This window comes from Musca domestica, unplaced genomic scaffold (genome assembly GCF_030504385.1).
Source record: "Musca domestica strain aabys unplaced genomic scaffold, Musca_domestica.polishedcontigs.V.1.1 37, whole genome shotgun sequence".
In the NCBI taxonomy this organism is placed as follows: Eukaryota; Metazoa; Arthropoda; class Insecta; order Diptera; family Muscidae; genus Musca; species Musca domestica.
Window position 1 is genome coordinate 8,296,707 of NW_026712321.1, and position 19,649 is coordinate 8,316,355.

Genomic DNA, 19,649 nt, shown 5'->3' on the forward strand with positions numbered 1-19,649 from the left:
ATTTGCACCTTTGGTGTTTTAACGTATTAGCGAAGAATTCATTTGAATGGTCAAATATTATTGATATAGAAGGTCTTGCGCGTCCAACATCAAAGTTAATATAAACTGAACAAAGGCTCGAGGTAAGAACTCATTCTGTTTTAACCCAAATCATTTTCGTTGCTTCTTTGCAGAAAATTTTCTTTCCATTTTCCGCACTCACTCTAATAATTCTAAAGTGTTAAACAAAACACAATTCTATTATTACTGAATCTAATAAACAGCGACGATGGAAAACTCACACATTAGCAGAGAGAATGCACATAACGATGGGCGTGTATGTGTGAGTTTTGGAGAAACCCCCCACCAAAAAATGAAATTGAGGGTAAGACAACGTGTTAAGACACAATTTTTGTTGTTGATTTCATTTGTGGAGCGTAATTTGAATGTTGTGCTTTTGTTTTAGTTTAAAATAGAACGACCAGTGATAAACATTCAAATAACGGTAGCTTGACCATTTCCGGCAAAGACAAAAAATATTAAGAAAATTTATAATTTGTGTTTGCATAGTGTTTTTAAATTAAAGGGTAAGTGATACAAAAAGGAGGATTTTAATGGTACCACAAATTTTGGCTATTAATTTAATTATAAGGATAAAAGGAATGTAAAAGTTTCATATATCAAAAAATTTCTTTATAATTTGTATGAGGAAATATTTAAGTCCAGTGGATTTAAAGTGCCGATTCCATTACATAAACATCAAATCAATCCTTATAAAGGAGCTTAACCCAGCAGATACCTCTAATTACTGGTAGACTTAAGGTGACTGGCTTCCTCGGAAATGAACAAAGGAGCCTAGGTCCAAAATCGATCTAAGTCAACCTAAAATTTCTTTGTTCCTCTACAAAGAAACCAGCTGATGACTTAAGCCAGCTAAATAAGCGCTTTATGGCTCGTTCTTATATCTTAACCATATAGTCCACTTTTATTATCCCTTACTTTAGGAAAAGTGAAGAATAAAGTTCACATTATAGGGTTCTCATTATTACATCTTTCCTTTAAAGTATATGCATTTTTTTACAGAGATATGGCAAGCTTTTTGTAAAAGTAACTGGTAGTCGCTGCATTTTTTCACAATGGAATCATCATTTTTGTTTATAAATAATAAACAAAGGAATTCGTAATTAATTTTGTGAAATAAATTTATAATTCTGTTCGTCAATATAAAATAAACGATTTGCGTTATCCATTTTTTTATTTAAATAAATTTTGCAGTTATTGCCATATTATTAATATAAAATATGACAACTTGAATTTAGTAAACGTCAGAAGATTAAAGGAAGATGGTCTGGCCTTTTGCTTATCGGACAGTTCATACTTAAATGAAACTTGTTACAGCTAAAAACGGTTTATGTGTCCGACAACATCACACGACCTTGTCATTTTTTCAAATAAAATTTGTTGTCATATCTAAAATATTTACGTATGACGACTGGCATGTTTTACAAAAATAATGATTAATTTTTTATTTTTTTGCCTTACTTGTCTCGTAAAAACCGTTATATTTTCCATATCTTAGGAAGACGAGTTTTATTTATTTAGCACATCTTAAACCTAATCAAATAAAAATAGAGATTTTAAAACCTTTATTTAAGGCGTTTCTTTTTAGATCAGTCTTTGGAAGTCTTTTGGACAATAATTGTCTGAACTAAAAGAAAACGCCGACAATTTTCACAATAAAATTAAGGTCAGTTCAATAAACTATTTGTTTTGAAAAAATATTATGAAAAACAAGCCCCGAAATTATCGATCGAAGCAAAACTCAACCATTTCATAGTCAAGTCTTAAGGTAAAATTACATAAAACGATTTTCTAACTGGTATAAGTCATCGGGAGGCTTCTTCGTAGCGGTACAAAGGAGTTTTAGGTTGACTTATTTCGATTTCAGCCCCAGGCTCTTTTGCTCTTTTCCGGAGAAACCAGCCCATGACTTAAGCCAGTGAAAAGCGTTTTATGTATTCTCACCTTTACATGACTTATGAGGCTAATAGTACGTTTAGAATTTCGAAATACTCACGTTCTCAAATGTCAATTCCATGGCGTATACATCCACTGCATTTATATATATGATTTACGTGACGTATACGCCATGGTAGAAGAATACAGGTAGTCGCATCGACACAGCCACTGGGACAATGAACTGTCAAACCAATTTTGGAATTGAAATTTTTGAATGAAAAATATTGAAATTTATAAAAATTGTTGAAAAATGAATATCATAACTACCTCCTATTTGTGTCGCACAGGGTGAGATGAAAAAAACTGCAACCAATTCGTCCGACAGCTGTTAAAATTATTCTAGTGACAGCTCATTATATTGTTTACAAGAGTACAAAATTATTTTGGTGAGAATTTTCCAGAAAAAAAGTTATTCGTGATAGTGTGATTTCTTTATATTCGGCTGAAAACCCACAAGTGGCTATCGTTAGAGCACTCCAGCATTTAAATGTGAATAAATCTTTTGTGTCTCGTACCATCGCTCGTTACCGTGGTGATACTGGTAGCGTAGCCCGACGTCAAGGAAGTTGACGGAAGAAAACAGCAACATCAGCAGAAATGGTTCGAAAAGTAAAGAAGCAACTTGATCGAAACCCGTGTCGCATTGGCTCAAAATTGGCTCGTGAGCTGAACATATAGCAATATTCCATTCAGCAAATATTGGAAAATGAGCTCAGGGTAAAGCCATTGAAATTCCAAAAAGTTCAAGAACTTACACCGCAACAGAAAGAAAGAAGACTTAAAAGAGCTAAAGAGTTGGCCGCAGACCTTGGACATTTCAATTCCACCATTCCACCCAAGAATAATTACAAAATGAGGTTCCTCGCTTCATTTCCAGCGCACAATGGCCACCAAAATCTCCGGATATCATTCCGTTGGCCTATAGTGTCTGGAGTATTTTGGAAAGTAAGTTTGGCACTAAAAATACCAAAGTGTCGATCACCTCAAGCAAGCACTTCGCCGGGAATGAGCCAAAATAAAGCAGAGCAACATTCGGGCAGCGTGTTACGGTTTCATTGGCCGTTAGAAGGCCATACTTCGTGCCAAAGGTGACCAATTCGAACCAATCTAAACGTATTCTGAAATTAGATGCTATTTCCGACATTTTTTGCTTTCATTCAATAAAATTAAAAAAATGTAAAAATTATGCCTTTTGACTTTGTTGCAGTTTTTTTATCTCACCCTGTATTAGAAAAAATCAAAAAGCTACTTATTTTTCTCAAAACATTTTAAAATTAAATTGCATTAGATTACCTTACCTAATTGTACCATGTGGGTCAAAGTGAAAAAGATAAAAATTCATAGAAAATGAAAATTAACTCGTAATCTCTATTAGCGAAATATAATTGTCGAAATTGTAAGTTTTTTGTGAAAAAGATTGTTGAGAAGCAAGGAGTCTCCAATCACCTCACCCTTTTAACAAAAAACTGACATTTGCGGCATTTATAAAAAATACTTATACATTTTTTCCTGAGTGTAAATTAACGAACATGACGAATTTTCTTCACTCATGTTATGTTCACATGTACACACGAATGTACACATGTGTGATTTTAGCTTAGTTTATATATTATTTATAAATAAACATATATGAAAATAATTAATAAAAGGTCATTACACCTCCCTAGAGCATTTCGTATGTGTTAAAATTTTCCCATCACACAAAAAAAAGCCCAGACTCTATGGCCGATGTGAAACGGACAGCTGGCTTTGAGAAAAAAACAAACAAAAAGCTCACTGTTTCTAACATTCACTACCACAACTACACTTGACAATGGCATTTACTCTTGCCTTTTCGTAACTCTCTCTCTCTCTTTCTCTCCCTGCCTTTGTAGACTTATTTTGTAAAGAGAAGGCACATGACGCCGCAATGGCACACAGGACCCTTTGCCAATGGAAAAAAAGTTATGATTGAATATTTAGTTCCTTTGTAAAAATCAAAACGTAAAGAACCACAACGCTGGCCATAATGAAGTAGAAATTAAAGAATAATAAAAAATAAAGGGAATCTCAAATCAAAAAAAAAAAAAAAAAAAAGAAGAAGGAGAATCCTAAAAATATATAATAATAATTTGTTAGTGATAATAATACATGTTAGTGCGTCGTGTGTGAACGTGTGAGTGAACATGTTAGAAAATCCAAGAAAATTACAAATATTGTTGTATCCTTTGATAGGCAAAGGAATGTAAGCTCTAAATATTCAATATATGTATTAAACATGGCTGGCTGCGTGTGGTGTAGTAAAAATGTGTCTGAGCGTGTGTATGTGTGTCTTATGAAAAAAAATACCAACCAATTAAAATTGCTATTAATAGCAATTTAATATAACTAAGCAATGAAAAGGAAGAAAACGAAGCGTTGAAAAGTGGAAAATTTTCTCCTCAGGGAAAAAGGGAGAGCAATAAATTGATTTTTTTTTGTCGTAGCAAACAATGGTGTTTATTACTTTCAGCAGGATATCATTTAGTCTCCTCTTTGGAGACTGTAAGCACTGAAACAAGAAAAGAAAAAAATACTCAAAAGTGAAAGAGCAAAAAAAAAAAACTGTCATGATTTTGGTATCTTTGAAAATTTTAAGTGATTTTAAATGTGACAACATGTGGGCTGAAAAATCGCGGGACTAAGCGCAAAAATGTCTTATAAAAAATTAAATTCGTAAAATGTTAACATATAAATATCAAATCTGGTGATAAAGTGAGAAATATAATACTTATTGATAGGTGCTGGTATAATATATAGTTACATATTTAATTACATTAATGTGATTGAAATCAGAACCTAAAAAATGAAGGAATAAGAAACAAGAAGTAAAGGCATGACACGCAGAGTGATTTTAAACATTTTAGCCTTATAGCGCGTTTACATACAAGATCTTTGGATCTTCGGATTAGCCCAATAATTTAACAATTACAATAAATTTAACCATGGTACAATAAAAATGTAAGGTAGAACTAACAGCTGATTACAATTTTTTTGTAAGTGTGCCCGACTTCTGCCAATTTTGTGTATGTATTTATTGTTTTGAAAAATGAAAAAAAAAAAAATATTTGCACAACAAATGATTGGAAGACACATGAATTGCGACTCGTGCATTAAAGCTATTAACCAATATAGCCATGAAATTAAATGATTGTACAATTCGGATCATATTTTTTAAAATAAAGATCCAGACATTTTATTCATTTTTCGCGCTTTTTAACTCATTTTAAAAATGAGGAAAAATATGAAAAAAATGAAAACAATAATTTTGAATGAGACTGACAGGAAGCGGGCATAGCCTCAGGGCTGTATTTTTGTAGTTTTACGAAGCTGTTCTACCTCCTTATTGTACCATGAATTTACGGTAGTGTGTAGAAGCACGTTTAGACTACCAAATACACTCAAAGGTCTCCAACTCCATAGCGTATACGTAACGTAAATCGTATCATAAATTTAATGGATATTACAAGATGAGATGAAAAAACTGCAACCAACGTCAGACTGCTGTTATTTCTGAGCTGTCATTCCTAAGCCGACAGCTGTTAAAATTATTCCAGTGACAGCTCATTATATTGTTTACAAGCGTACAAAAGCATTTCGGTGAGAATTTTCTAGAAAAAAAGTTGGAATTCGAGCGTGATAGTGTGATTTCTTTATATATTGGCTGGAAAACCACAAGGGGCTATCGTAAGAGCACTCCAGCATTTAAATTTGAATAAATCTTTCTTGTACCATCGCTAGTTACCGCGATACTGGTAGCGTAGCAACTCTTTAGCTCTTTTGAATATATTTTCTTTCTGTTGCGGTGTAAGTCATTTTTCAATATTTGCCGAATGGAATATATCCCAATTTGTTCAGCTCACGAGCAATTTTTCGGCCACATCGACGTGAGTTTCGATCAAGTCGCTTCTTTACTTTTCGAACCATTTCTGCTGATGTTGCTGTTTTCTTTCTTCCACTTCATTGACTTCGTGCTACGCTACCAGTATCAGTATCACGATAACGAGCGATGGTACGAGACACAAAAGATTTATTCACATTTAAATGCTGGAGTGCTCTAACGATATCCACTTGTGGTTTTAAACAATAAATTGAGCTGTCAGTGGAATAATTTTAACAGCTGTCGGAAGAGTGGCTTAGAAATGACAGCAGTCTGAAGTTGGTTGCAGTTTTTTCATCTAATCCTGTATATATATATATAGACATAAATACTCTACAATTCAGAACAGCGATACTCTAAATAATTTTTGAGTTAACTACCGAAATTATAAGGATTTTAATTTAACGATCTTTGTCTGTATAGATGAAAAAAATGACGTAAAGAATCCTCTCACTACAGTGGATTTATTTGAAGAATAACTAATGCATATGACAATTTTAATCCAAATCCAGTGGGGTTTTGGATTAAAATGGTAGAAGAATGCAGGTAGACGCATCAATGCTTGGGAACATTGATATGTCAAAAAATTTAAATGTTTTTTCAAAGATAAGCAGATTTTTATATGTTTTCTTATACGGCGTCATTCGGAGGTTATTATAATTCGCATTTTTCAACATTTTTTACATATTTAAAAAACATTTTCATTCAACACTTTCAATTCCAAAATCGGTTTGACAGTTAATTGTCCGAGCAGCTGTGTCAATGCTACTACCTGTATTCTTCTACCATTTTAATCCAAAACCCCACTGGATTTGGATTAAAATTGTCATATGCATTAAATATTCTTCAAATAAATCCCCTTAAATTAGGCTAACCCTGTAATGTAAACGTACTGTTACTTTCTGTAATTCAAAACCATAAACGTACCGGACTAAGTAAGCCCAGTGGATTTAAATTATCAATCAATTATCATTATCATTCCATATACATACATCAAATAAATCCTCAAAAAAAGTTAACCCGGCAAAAAAACTCTAATGTGAACATACTGTTAGTTTTAAGCAAGACCGCAACTTTTCAGCCCTTCTTTAAGAAATATCTTATATGTTGTTATAATTTCGTATTTTCATCAATGTATTTGTTTTATTTAGTGTTATTAATGTCATTATTTACAGGATATCGAAATGTTTTACATTTATATACATATATACTTGCTTATGTGTGTGTGTGCATGTCATGTACCTGAATTAGTCAATGTACTTTGCTACAATTTTCTCTAATGGTTTTTTAGTGTTGAAAGTGCTCTCCCTGCTGCTCTCTTTGGTTCTGATATCATCTGAATGTAACAAATGGCCATACTATGTAAATAAGTATGTGTGTGTGTATGTTTGTGTATGCCCATGTGGGGGTTTTTATTTTCTCAGTTGGGGAAAAATCAAAGTTTTATTCTTTGTTTGTGTGTGTGTGTGTTTCAGTTCCCAGCGACTTGTTTTTTTAACACAATCAAAAATGAACACACTTGTATGTGTATTGTTGTAATAAAACAATTATTAATCACCGTGTTTCAAACAGTGTGGAACAAAATGATAGCATAGAGTGCATGAATATAGGTAGACGCGTCGACACAGCTGCTGCGACATTGGACTGTAAAACCAATTTTGGAATTGAAAATGTTGAATGAAAAATTATTTAAATTTGTAAAAATTTTTGAAAAAACGCGAATTTTAATAGCCTCCGACTGACGTAGTATAAGGAAACATATAAAAATCTACTTATATTTGAAAAAACATTTAATTTTTTTGATATATCAATGCTCCCAAGCGTTGATGCATCTACCTGTATTCTTCCCCCATGATAGAGTGTTTAAAATAGCCTACAATTATTATAAATGCAGTGGATTTCATCTGAGTTATAAAAAATATTTACTGGAATTCAGATTTGACATATATCATGGTACAAGAATACGGGTAGATATATCAACGCTTGGAAACTTTGAGATGTCAACAATTTTTTAATGTTTTTTTTTTTAATAAATAGATGTGTAAATGTTTTCCTATACAACGCCAATGGGGGTTGTGATGATATGTATTTTTAAAAAAATGTTTACAAATTTGAATAATTTTTCATTCAAAAATTTCAATTCCAAAGTTAGTTTGACAGTTCATTGTCCCAGCAGCTGTGTCGATGCGGCTACTTGTATTCTTCTACCATGATATACAGGATGAGATAAAAAACTGCAACTGCAGCCATAATTTTTAATTTTTTTTTTTAATTTTATTGAATGAAAGAAAGAAACATGTCGCAAATAGCATCACATTTTAGAATAAGTTTAGATTTCTTCGAATTGGTCAACTTTGTAACGAATTGTGGCCTTTAAACGGCCAATAAAACCGTCAAAAGCTGTCCGCATGTTGCTCTGCAGTATTTTGGCCCATTCCCGGTGAAGCACTTGCTTGAGCTGATCGACATTTTTGTATTTTTTAGCGCCAATCTTGCTTTCCAAAATACTCCAGACACGGATTGGTATCCGAAGATTTTGGTGGCCTTTAGGCGCTGGAAATGAAGCAATGAAAACAATGAAGAAATGGTGGAATTGGAATGTCCAAGATCTGTGGCCAAAATGTTTGCGTGCCCAAGGCTTTAATACACCCTCCAGAATATTTTCGAGATAATATTCGACATTTATTCTGTTGTCACGGTCGATTAATACGAGCGGAGAGCGACCATCGGTTGTTATGGCGGCCCACACCATCACCATGGGCGGCGCTTGAGTTCTGGTGGCCAACCGAAGGTGCACATGTTCAGCTTACCTCTTTGGCAAGTAAACACAATCATTTTTTTGGTTTACAAACAGCTGGACAACGAATGTTTTCTCATCGGAGAAAACCAAATTCGGCAGTTCACCATTTTCGACCAAGCGAATCAACTCTTTAGCTCTTTTGAGTCTATTTTATTTCTGTTGCGGTGTAAGTTCTTGCACTGTTTGGAATTTCAATGGCTTTCGATAATATTCGGCATTTATTCTTATGCCACGGTCAATTAATACGAGCGGAGAGCGACCATCGGCGGTTTTGCCCTCCCACAACATCACCATGGCCGGTGCTTGAGTTCTGGTGGCCAACCGAAATTGCACATTTTCAGCCGACCTCTTTGGCAAACTGCTGGACAATGAACGTTTTCTCATCGGAGAAAACCAAATTCGGCAGTTCACCATATTCGGCCAAGTGAAGCAACTCTTTAGCTCTTTTGAGTCTATTTTCTTTCGGTTACGGTGTAAGTTCTTGCACTTTTTTGAATTTCAATGGCTTTACACTGATCTCATTTTTCAATATTTTCCGAATGGAATATTGCGATATGTTCAACTCACGAGCCATTTTTCGGACACTGCGACGCGGGTTTCGATCAATTCGCTTCTTTACTTTTCGAACCATTGCTGCTGGTGTTGCTGTTTTCTTCCGTCCGCAATGAAATTGACAGTTTAAATCCCATGGTAGAAGAATACAGCTAGTCGCATCGACACAGCTGCTTGGACAATGAACTGTCAAACCAATTTTTAAATTGAAGATGTTGAATAATAAATTATTGATATGTGTAAAAATTTTTGAAAAAAAAAAACTTATCATAATGCTGTCGTTTAGTAAACTTATAAAAATTTACTTATTTTTGTGAAAACATTTTAAAATTATTGACATGTCAATGTTCTTAAACGTTGATGCATCTACCTGTATTATTTTGCCATATAAAATCCATGTATCTATGTTATGTAAACATGCGTTAAAGCACCTTTAGACTACTAAATCCACTCGATTTCAAATGTCAATTCCGTAGCGTATACGTCACGTACATCATATTCATAAATCCAGTGGATATTATTTGACATATACGTTAAGGAATTGACATTTAAGATCGAGAGGATTACGTAAATCTCAAAATTTCGGCATAAACGCATAACTATGTGAAAAAGGAATCGTTTCAGTCACCATACTTTTTGTTGAGAGAATATAAATAAATTAAATAAAAAAGCTAATTATAAAGAAAAACGACGGCAGGTTTCGAGTGCGGCTCTGGAATCCCTTTTATGATATGTCATGCAGAGACTTGAAGCTGCTTTTGTACTCTCACCTTTCTTCTGCCATGAGTGTACGTAAAAACTATTTCAATCAGAGAAAAATGTCATTAAGGCGCCCAATAAAAAATGGTGTTTTTAACAAAATTTCATTTCCAACCAATTTTCCCTGAACGAATGTTTCATTTTTTTAAGGTCGAAAATGTCGCTTTGTTATAACGTCATGGAATTCCATCATTAATAACTCTATAATTAGCTATATTGACATTTTCGACTTATTTTAGGACACCTTTTGGCTGCCAAATACCTTAGCAGTGAAATTGTAACTGTAGTACACATGACACGGTATATATGTATGTACACGAACTCTTATTACATTCAACTATTTATGGCATTCGATGTGCTGCTCATTTGACTTTGCTGTTGGAAAATACTACCGGAATACAATTCTCCAAAAACAACATGTGTCAGAAATACTCTCCCAAACACATGGGCTCTCCATGTAAATATGTCTCATTGCTTTGCGATAGGGCTGCCTATTGTCTCTTACGTGTTTACATACGGGGCAAGCTTTTAAGAGCATACAACCATTTTTCTCTTTCTCTCTCTCTCTCAAAGTATCACTCAATGTCATCTCTTTCGCTGTTAACGTTTCAACGAAGAAAGAAACACGTGAGTTTATTATTGTTATTATTGCTGTTTCCTTGTATCTGTCTGTTAGTTGTATTCATCATACAATGGCCAACCAATCGCCCGACGTTCTGTCACACAATTTGTGTGCAAGAAAAATCAACAAAAAACAAAACATTTGCTGTCATTGCCATTTCAGCAGAAATTTTCCCTCCAAAATTGCATGTGAGTGTATGTGTTGTGTTTGTCTAAATGCGTGAACCATATTCAATTAGCAGAAATATACATGTGGCTGTGAATATGTGCACTTTGGTGGCTAGTGATAGATTTGAAATAATATTTCACTAAAAAAAATTGACATTTTATTGATTTCTGTTGCTATATATTTTTTTTTGGTTCCTTTCCTTTCTACCACTCTGCTTTCTTGGGGCATTGCGTGTCAACCACAATGAACGTAATTGTTGGCATAGAAGAGAACAATGAAATATTACAAATTACTATTAATACAATTATTTGAACTTTGAATGTTAAACGACTTTTGAATGATTTCAAACGCAATTTTGTTTCGAGAATATTGAAATATTAGAAGGAGTTTCGACCCTTCGTCATCGGTCGAGTTTATGTGTAATTAAGGGGAAATAAAGCTATTTATAGTGGTGGGGTGTAGAAAGAAACGTATGAAGTTGCTGGTTTAAAAGTTAATTCGAAGAATACAATTTGCTTAAAAGGTTCCATCAGACGGAATGTTTTTACATGTGTGCTGTCAATTTTATTGTCCATGTGTATTTCAATATGTATGTCAAAAATACGATTTTACATACGTCTCATACTTTTTGCTATCACCCATTCACATATATATTTTTTTCCTTTGGTTACATTGTTATTACATTATATTTTATAACAAATTTTTATGTTTTACGAATGAAGTTTTTCCACAAATTTAATTATAGTATATATTTACACAACAAACAAACAAAGAATTTTGATTATTCTATTGGTCTGTTCCAGAACTACAAGAATGTAAAACTTGTTACTACAATAACCGATTTTCCCTTTATGATATAGAAAAAATTTGCAAAACTAGTTGATTCTTGCAGTTTCTGGAACAGAGCGTATATATTTGGCATTGGAGGCTTAAAGGTGAGAATACATAAAACGCTTTTTTGACTGTTCATCTACGAAGAAGCCAGCCGATGACTTAAGCCAGTCAGAAAAGCGTTTATGTATTATCATCTTTAGTATTGTGGTATGAAATTAATAAATAAATATTTTTCCATTGAAAGTAGGGTATCTGTGATCGAAAAAGTACATATGAAATTTCCTCGTGTACATGGTAGAAGAAAACAGGTAGATGCATCAATTTTAACGAATTTGAGTAATCATTCATTTAAAATTATCAATTTCAAAATTGGTTTGACAGTTCATTGACGTAGCAGCTGCGACTACCTATATTATTATACCATACTCGTGTAGTTGTACTAATACAACTAAAATGGCGGACGTGTAGCACACGATATGTGCAACTTCTACATATCGAAAATTTGATACTACATTTCATGGTAGAAGAATCGAGGTAGATGCATCGACACAGGTGCTGAGACAATGAACCAATTTTGGAATTAAAGATGCTGCATGAAAACATCGACTTATATTTGAAAAAAATATATTTTAAAATTTTTGACATATCAATGTTCCATTTTTGACATATCAAACGTTGATGCATCTATATGTATTCTTCTACTATAGTACATATGTAAAAAACATTCTGTTTGATAGAGCCCTAAGGTGAAAGTACATAAAGTGCTTTTTTGGCTGGCATAAGTCATAGGCTGGCTCATTCGTAGCGAAACAAAGGAGTTTTAGGTTCACTTAGTTTGATTTTGGCCCTGGGCTTCTTTGTACTTTTCCGAAAAAGCCAACCGATGACTTAATCCAGTCAAAAAGTGTTTTATGTACTTTCACCTTTAAGGTGAGAGTACATAAAAAGCTTGAAGCCTTCGCATGGCATACTTTGTGATATATCATGAAGGGATGCCAGAGTCGCACTCAAATTCTTCCGTCGTCGTTTATAATTTGACATTAAAATGCCTAGCCATGATGCCAAGCTGCTTATGTACCCTCACCTTTAAACTGTTGTGTTGCCATAATACGACGAGGCAAGTCATGAAATCGATTTGATAGAGAGAAGAAGAGCTACCATGTTTATACTGGCTTGAAACCCCACTTTAATTTCAGTAGTTGGTGAAAACAAAGCAAGGTTTACATACATTTATAAAAAAGTTTTCCAGATCAGTATGAAGATAGTAGATCGTTAGTTTAAAATGTTTTCCGGCCAGAACTCTTTATCGCTTCGAATGTCAATAAAGCTTTTCTTATTGGTAAAGTCTTATATATGATTTTTTTCTATATCAAACGAAGAGTCCGGGAACGGAAACAGGTTTTGAGTAAAGAAACAGAACTACTACGTTCATAAGGCTTATATATGATTATTTTCTATATCAAACAAAAAGTCCGGGAACGGAAACACGTTTTGAGTAAAGGAACAGAACTACTACGTTCATACTGACTTGGAAAACCAGTTGTTTTAGGTATATTCTTGGGGTTTTTATCATCTAAATAGATTTAATTGGTTTTCCAAGCCAGTATGAACGTAGTAGCTCGTTTTCTTTACATGAAACTTTATTCTACCTGAACTCTACAAACACGTTTAGACTAACAAATCCACTCTATTTCAAATGTCAATTCCATAGCGTATACGGCACGTAAATCGTATTCAAGGCCGATTTATTGGGTCGTGTGAAGGGCGAATTGCCTAAAAACAGCTGATTTTCTCCTTCGAACTATCAACATTTATTTTAAAGCGAAAATATTATTTTTTCTTCTTTTTGTGGCGAAATGCAAACAAACATAAACACAGCACCAGTTTTATTTCCCAAAAGCAATAATTTTCTTCTGAATTTAAATCAGCATATACAGTTGGATAAAAAAGAATAATCTCACATTTATATTGTACGAGTATTATAAGCATTGCTCTTACCTTTCTTCACAAGTTGATTTTTATTAATTGTTTGTAGCCCATTACACGTTGTTTGGCTTTTTTGACTTTAAGTTCTTTGACGACAGATTGTCAATTCAAGATGTAAGCAAAAGTATTTTGACAGAATGGGTGAAATCAGCTGGGCTAGTCAGACGACCTAATAATTGGGCCATGATCGTATTCATAAATCCACGCTATGGATACGCTATAAAATTGACATTTAAGATCGAATGAATTTCGTAAATGTAAAAATACTATTCGTTTAACGTTTTAAAACTTTTCTTTATATTAAAATCTTATGTATGACTTTTTTTCAATTTCAGGACACAACAACAATACCATGATTACCTTCTAGAACAAAAATCAAATAAGAAACATACAAAACTGGAGGCCTTTCTTAGTAATAACTTATCGTAGACTATAAAACACAGACACACATAGAACGAGACGTAATCCTAGTAGTTGTTATCCAAATCCTCCCCCTCAATAATTGCTCAGCATTCGTAAGAGAATTTCTAAAATAATAAAATAGAATAAAATAAAGCTTTAACAAAATGGTTTGGGATTTTGCTGTTGGTGGCGTGACCGATGAGGTGCCACGCACTATGGGTCCAGAATGTGAAAATTATATGACAAATCGTCGCCGCTTTATTGAAGCCGTACTATTTTGCATACTATTTTTGTGCGTTATGCGCTGGGCCATCAAACGTTTGGAACCCATACAATTGCCCGATGCCAAAGACTTGAACAAACCATACAGCGGCATGCGAATAATTCTCTTGCTCATAATGACAATGATCTTTGGTATTGAGATGGGCTTTAAACTAGCCAATAGATCTGTGATATTTGTTTTAAATCCATGTCATATCCAAACGATAGTGCAAGTAAGTGGGAAATTATGAAAAGTACGTTTACACTCACAAAATCGAGTGGATTTAAAATTTCAATTCGATTGTGTGTACGTCAAATTAAATCGACTCTCAAATCACTTGACGTTTACGCAATTGAATTGACAGCTGATATTCACTGGATTTGTTATGTCTGTACGACGTTGAAAAGGTAAAAGCAGAGACACGTACAAGGATTGTTATAATAATGTCATATGATAAAAAGAGTACCAGTCTCTAGCTATTGTCCTCTATTTTGCTGTGCCCGGATAAATTAAGTAGAGGATACATAGGCAGCTTGGCATCATCGCTTGGCATATTAATTTCGGCATGAAAACTCCATACGGTTAACATTTTTAGCTGAGAATGACACGTGAAAATACATTTCTGGTGTCAGCTACTAATGGCAGCAGTGTTGTATTTTTACACCAAAGTCACGATTTAAGCTTTGATCTGTTTTAGGGTGGAAATACATAAAGCGCATATTTGGCTGGGTTAGGCCTGGACATACATAAAGCGCATATTTGGCTTAAGTCATCGGCTGGCTTCTTCGTAGATGAACAAAGGATTTTTAGGTTGACTTAGTTCGATTTTGGACCTAGACTCCCTTGTTCATTTCCTAAGAAGCCAGCCGATGACTTAAGCCAGCCAGATAAGCATTTTATGTATTCCCACCTTTAGTTTGTTTTAGACACATCATAAAGTATAGCCAGAGTCGCACTCGAATTCTGTCATATTTGTCCCTTATAACTTGACATTTGTATGCCATGCTGCGATGCTATGCTTCTTATGTGCAGTCTTTAAACTAGACAACTTTTTTGCATGTCTCTCTCGCTTATGCCCTTTTCAAGCTCTAAAGATGAGAGTACATCAAAACTATTTTTTTGGACTGGCTTAAGTCATTGGCTGGCTTCTTCGTAGATGAAAAAAAGGAATTTTAGGTTGACATAGTTCGATTTTGGCCCTACGCTCCTTTGTTTTTTTTTTTTTTTCAAAGAAACCAGCCGATGGCTTTAGCCAGTCAAAGGTAACCGTTTTATATATTCTCACCTCAAATCGATTTAGAATATTTCTTATATCACTAATTTTTTTCTAATATTCCAATTTTTTTAGATATATATTTTAGCAGCCAAGCCAAGCAAACTAACAACGACACTGTTCCGTGTACAAATGAATAATTTAAATGGTCCAGTTTTAGCGTTTATATTTCCGGAAGTGGAATGTCGCACCCTACCCTTTGAACAGGCCACCTATTGGATACAACATGCTATGCTGTATATAATTCCTGTTTATGTCCTACGCTCAGGCCTGTGTCAAGTTGAAGATTTCCACGATTATAATTGGTCAATAATTGGTGTTGAATTTCAGCTGCTGTACCATTTTAGTGTTTTAAATTATTTCTCTGTGGTATGTGTTGATTAAAAACAAACAATCCATTGTACAATAAATGCGCGGTAACCTCATTTGAAATAATAATAATATCCAGTTCTGAATTTTCTGTAAATTACCTTATTTAGATCTGAGAAATACCCATGACAGAAGAATACAGGAAGATGCATCAAGGCTTGCGAACATTGATATGTCAAAAATTTTCAAAAATAAGTAGATTTTTATATGTTTTCTTATTCGAGGCCTATCGGAGGTTGTTAAGTTTTAAAAACAATTTCTAGAAATTTGAATAATTTTTCATTTAAAATCTTCAGTTCCAAAATTGGTTCGACAGTTCATTGTCCAGGCAGCTGTGTCGATGCGACTACCTGTATTATTTTACTATGAAAATACTTGGAAAAATTGATATGTCAATAAATTTAATTATTTTTTTAAATATAAGTAAATTTTTATATGTTTTTTATAAGTCATTCGGAAGTTATTATAGTTTGCGTTTTTCAACAATTTTTACAAATTTTAATAATTTTTCATTCAGCATTTTCAATTCCAAAATTGGTTTGACAGTTCATTGTCCCAGCAGCTGTGTCGATGCGACTACTTGTATTCTTCTACCATGGAAATACCTTACAGCTCGACTTATTAAATATGCTATGTTTACACTGAAGCCTATCACGTGCTATTTTATCTATTTGGATCATGGCATGGCACAATGGCACAATACAGCAATGAGCTGTCAAACCAATTTTGGAATTGAAATTTTTGAATGAAAAAATTAAAATTTTTGATGAAAAAATATTGAAATTTTTAAAAATGTTCAAAAACGCCTAACATATCGACCTACGATTGTCGTCGTATAAGAAACATATAAAAATCTACTTATTTTTGAACAAACATTTAAAAAGTTGTGACATATCAATGTTCCTGTATTCTTCTACCATGGATTTGGCCATCATTGCCATTAAGTTTACGATGTGTAAACATGGTCTAAGTCATCATTGACAACATGGTTGCATCGTCACAGCTGTTGGGATAATGCACTGTCAAGCCAATTTTGAAAATGAAATTTGTGAATGAAAAGTTATTTAAATTTGTAAAACTTTTTGAAAAATGCATATTATAGCATACTCCGATTGGTGTCGTATAAGAAAACTTATAAGAATCTACGAATTAAGAAAAAAAAAACATTTAAAAAATTTTGATATATCAATGTTCCCAAGCGTTGATGCATCTACATGTATTCTTCTACAATGGATTTGGCCATCATTCCCATTAATTTTACGAGGTGTAAACATGGTCTAAGTTATCATTGACAACATGGTTGCATCGTCACAGCTGTTGGGACAATGAACTGTCAAATCAATTTTAAAATTGAAAATTTTCAATGAAAAGTTATTCAAATTTGTAAAAATTGTTGAAAATTGCATATCATAACATCTTCCAATTGGTGTCGTATAAGAAAACTTTAAAAAAAAAAAATAAATAAAAATGTTAGCATATTAATGTTCCCAAGCGTTAATGTATGTACCTGTATTCTTTTACCATGATTGACAATGATAATAACAATTAATGCTAGGAACACAATTGGAGCGAACGACGAATTTTTTCGCGGCGTATGTTCGCCGTCAAAAATAAAACACATATGTGTATATGGAAGTGCACACAATCACGGCACCGGCGAAAATTTCGTCGGTCGCCGCGAACTCAATTAGCTTTATTTCTATTTCATACGCCGGCGACCGGCGAACAAAACAGTACAAGGTGGCCATACTTGTACGAATTTTATGTGTTTTAGTAAATAAAGTTACTTTTTACTTTAAAATTTGTTATGGTCACTCTACTATCTGTTACTCGTATAAAAAAACATAATTAATTTGTTTATTTATTTGTGTACTTGCGCCTGAGTGAAGATGGATATCAGTGAATTTATAATAGAGAAGATGGACATAAGTGAAATTATAATAGAGAACGTAAAGAATTATGTGTTCTTGTATAATTCATTGTAGTCAACAAATGAGCAAAAAGTAAACAACTTCATCAGCTGTTTTATAATTTCGTCGGTATTGTGTTCCATACGACGAATTTTCGCGGCTCATTTTGTCGCCGCGTAGGTCGAAATTCGTCGTTCGCTCCAATTGTGTTCCTAGCATAAGAATGTTAAGTCACACAATCATATGTTTACAATTTTACACAGTAGTGAAATTTAACAAGGTAAATTACAGAAAATGCAGAGATGGATATGAATACATCCGATGAAATAAGGGTTTTTTGACGTTTGAAGAAAACTTGATCTTTTTTTTACTTTTCAGAAAACTGGCATTAATCTTAATCATATGCTTTGCGCTGCTGAAAGTGATCCCTTTCAGGGACAAAATTATCGAATTGCTGCTGTGATACATGAGTCAATTCTATGTCCCATATTAAATAAATTAACGGTATATATGTTTGCCGTACCCGGTAGTATACAACATTCGAATAGATTGAGTGGAAATAAAACATCACTCAAAACACAAAAACAAGAACAGCCACAACAATATGAAAAGTTAACATCCAAAATGACAGATTCATCAACATTATTGGATTCAGCAAAGCTGGACTTACAACAAAAACAACAAAAACAACAACAACATAAACCGCCCACTATAAATAATCAATTATATTTGCCTAATGATGGCGATGATGCCACGATGCAATTAAAGCATCGTAATATACCGACGGCAGCAGCAACAACAACAACAGCCACCACACCAAATGACAACAGTAATAGTAGCAGTAGTAATTCCAACTATCCTAGTAGTAGTCATACACCCTGCGATCATCATCACCATCAAAGTGTGTTACAACAACCTGAAACGAAAGACAAAGAAGAAGAAGACGACACTGATTATGTTCTAGAGCAGGATGATGGTATTGAAATGGTAATGTCACCGGTACCTGCTACTGAAGAATATAGAATGCCTACAACTAAAATTGATTAGTATTTAAGCCAACCGATAATAATATTACTAATAGTAGTTTTTTCTAAATCAGCAGTATAATCAACTTTTATCTAAACAACAGATTACTTGATATACAATGCATACATACAATACAATAGTCCCATACTCGAACCACACATGTAACCAATGTGATGTAAGTGATTATAAAAAATATATATATATGATATATTAAGGAACTACAAAAATAAAATGAAATATTGTGAATAATTATATAAGAATGTATTCTATATAACAGAACTAAACCACTATTTCCTTCTTTAAATTTTGCCCCAAAATGATGCATTTTAAAGAAAAACTGCATCAAAATATCTTAAATGGGTTGTTCAATTGTAAAGATCTGTAAAAATTACCAAATAAAAATCCAAAGTGTTTCAAAGTCATGAAGTGTTTTGGCTACACTACAATCTGGGTACAAATATCACTAAGTCTAAACACTGTATAACTCTACCAAGATATCATGGTAGAAGAATATATGTAGACGCATCGACACAGCTGCTGAGACAATGAACTGTCAAACCAATTTTGGAATTGAAAATGTTGAATGAAAAATTATTTAAATTTGTAAAAATTGTTAAAAACACGAATTATAATAACATCCGAATGACGTCGTATAAGAAAACATATAAAAATCTACTTATATTTAAAAAAAAAAAAAAAACATTTAAAATTTATTGACATGTCAATGCTTACAAGCTTTGATGCATCTACCTATATTCTTCTATCATGGTAGAAGAATATAGGTAGACGC

The 19,649-nt window shown here is 33.4% G+C and overlaps 1 protein-coding gene across 6 annotated transcripts; it reads left to right on the forward strand.

Moving 5' to 3' along the window:
* Window positions 1-208: 208 nt before the first annotated feature.
* Window positions 209-19,281, forward strand: LOC101891823 (transmembrane protein 164). Of its 6 annotated transcripts, none has more exons than XM_020037439.2 (4): window positions 209-364; window positions 13,953-14,513; window positions 15,630-15,923; window positions 18,212-19,281. In XM_020037439.2, the coding sequence occupies exons 2-4, from the start codon at window positions 14,184-14,186 to the stop codon at window positions 18,878-18,880; spliced, it is 1,293 nt and encodes a 430-aa protein (XP_019892998.1). In that variant the 5' UTR covers window positions 209-364; window positions 13,953-14,183; the 3' UTR covers window positions 18,881-19,281. The 6 variants fall into 6 exon arrangements, with proteins under 6 accessions (XP_019892998.1, XP_005185476.1, XP_058982157.1 ...); XM_005185419.4 differs by lacking the exon at window positions 209-364 and adding an exon at window positions 428-566; XM_059126174.1 differs by lacking the exon at window positions 209-364 and adding an exon at window positions 4,044-4,153.
* The last annotated feature ends 368 nt before the right edge of the window (window positions 19,282-19,649 follow it).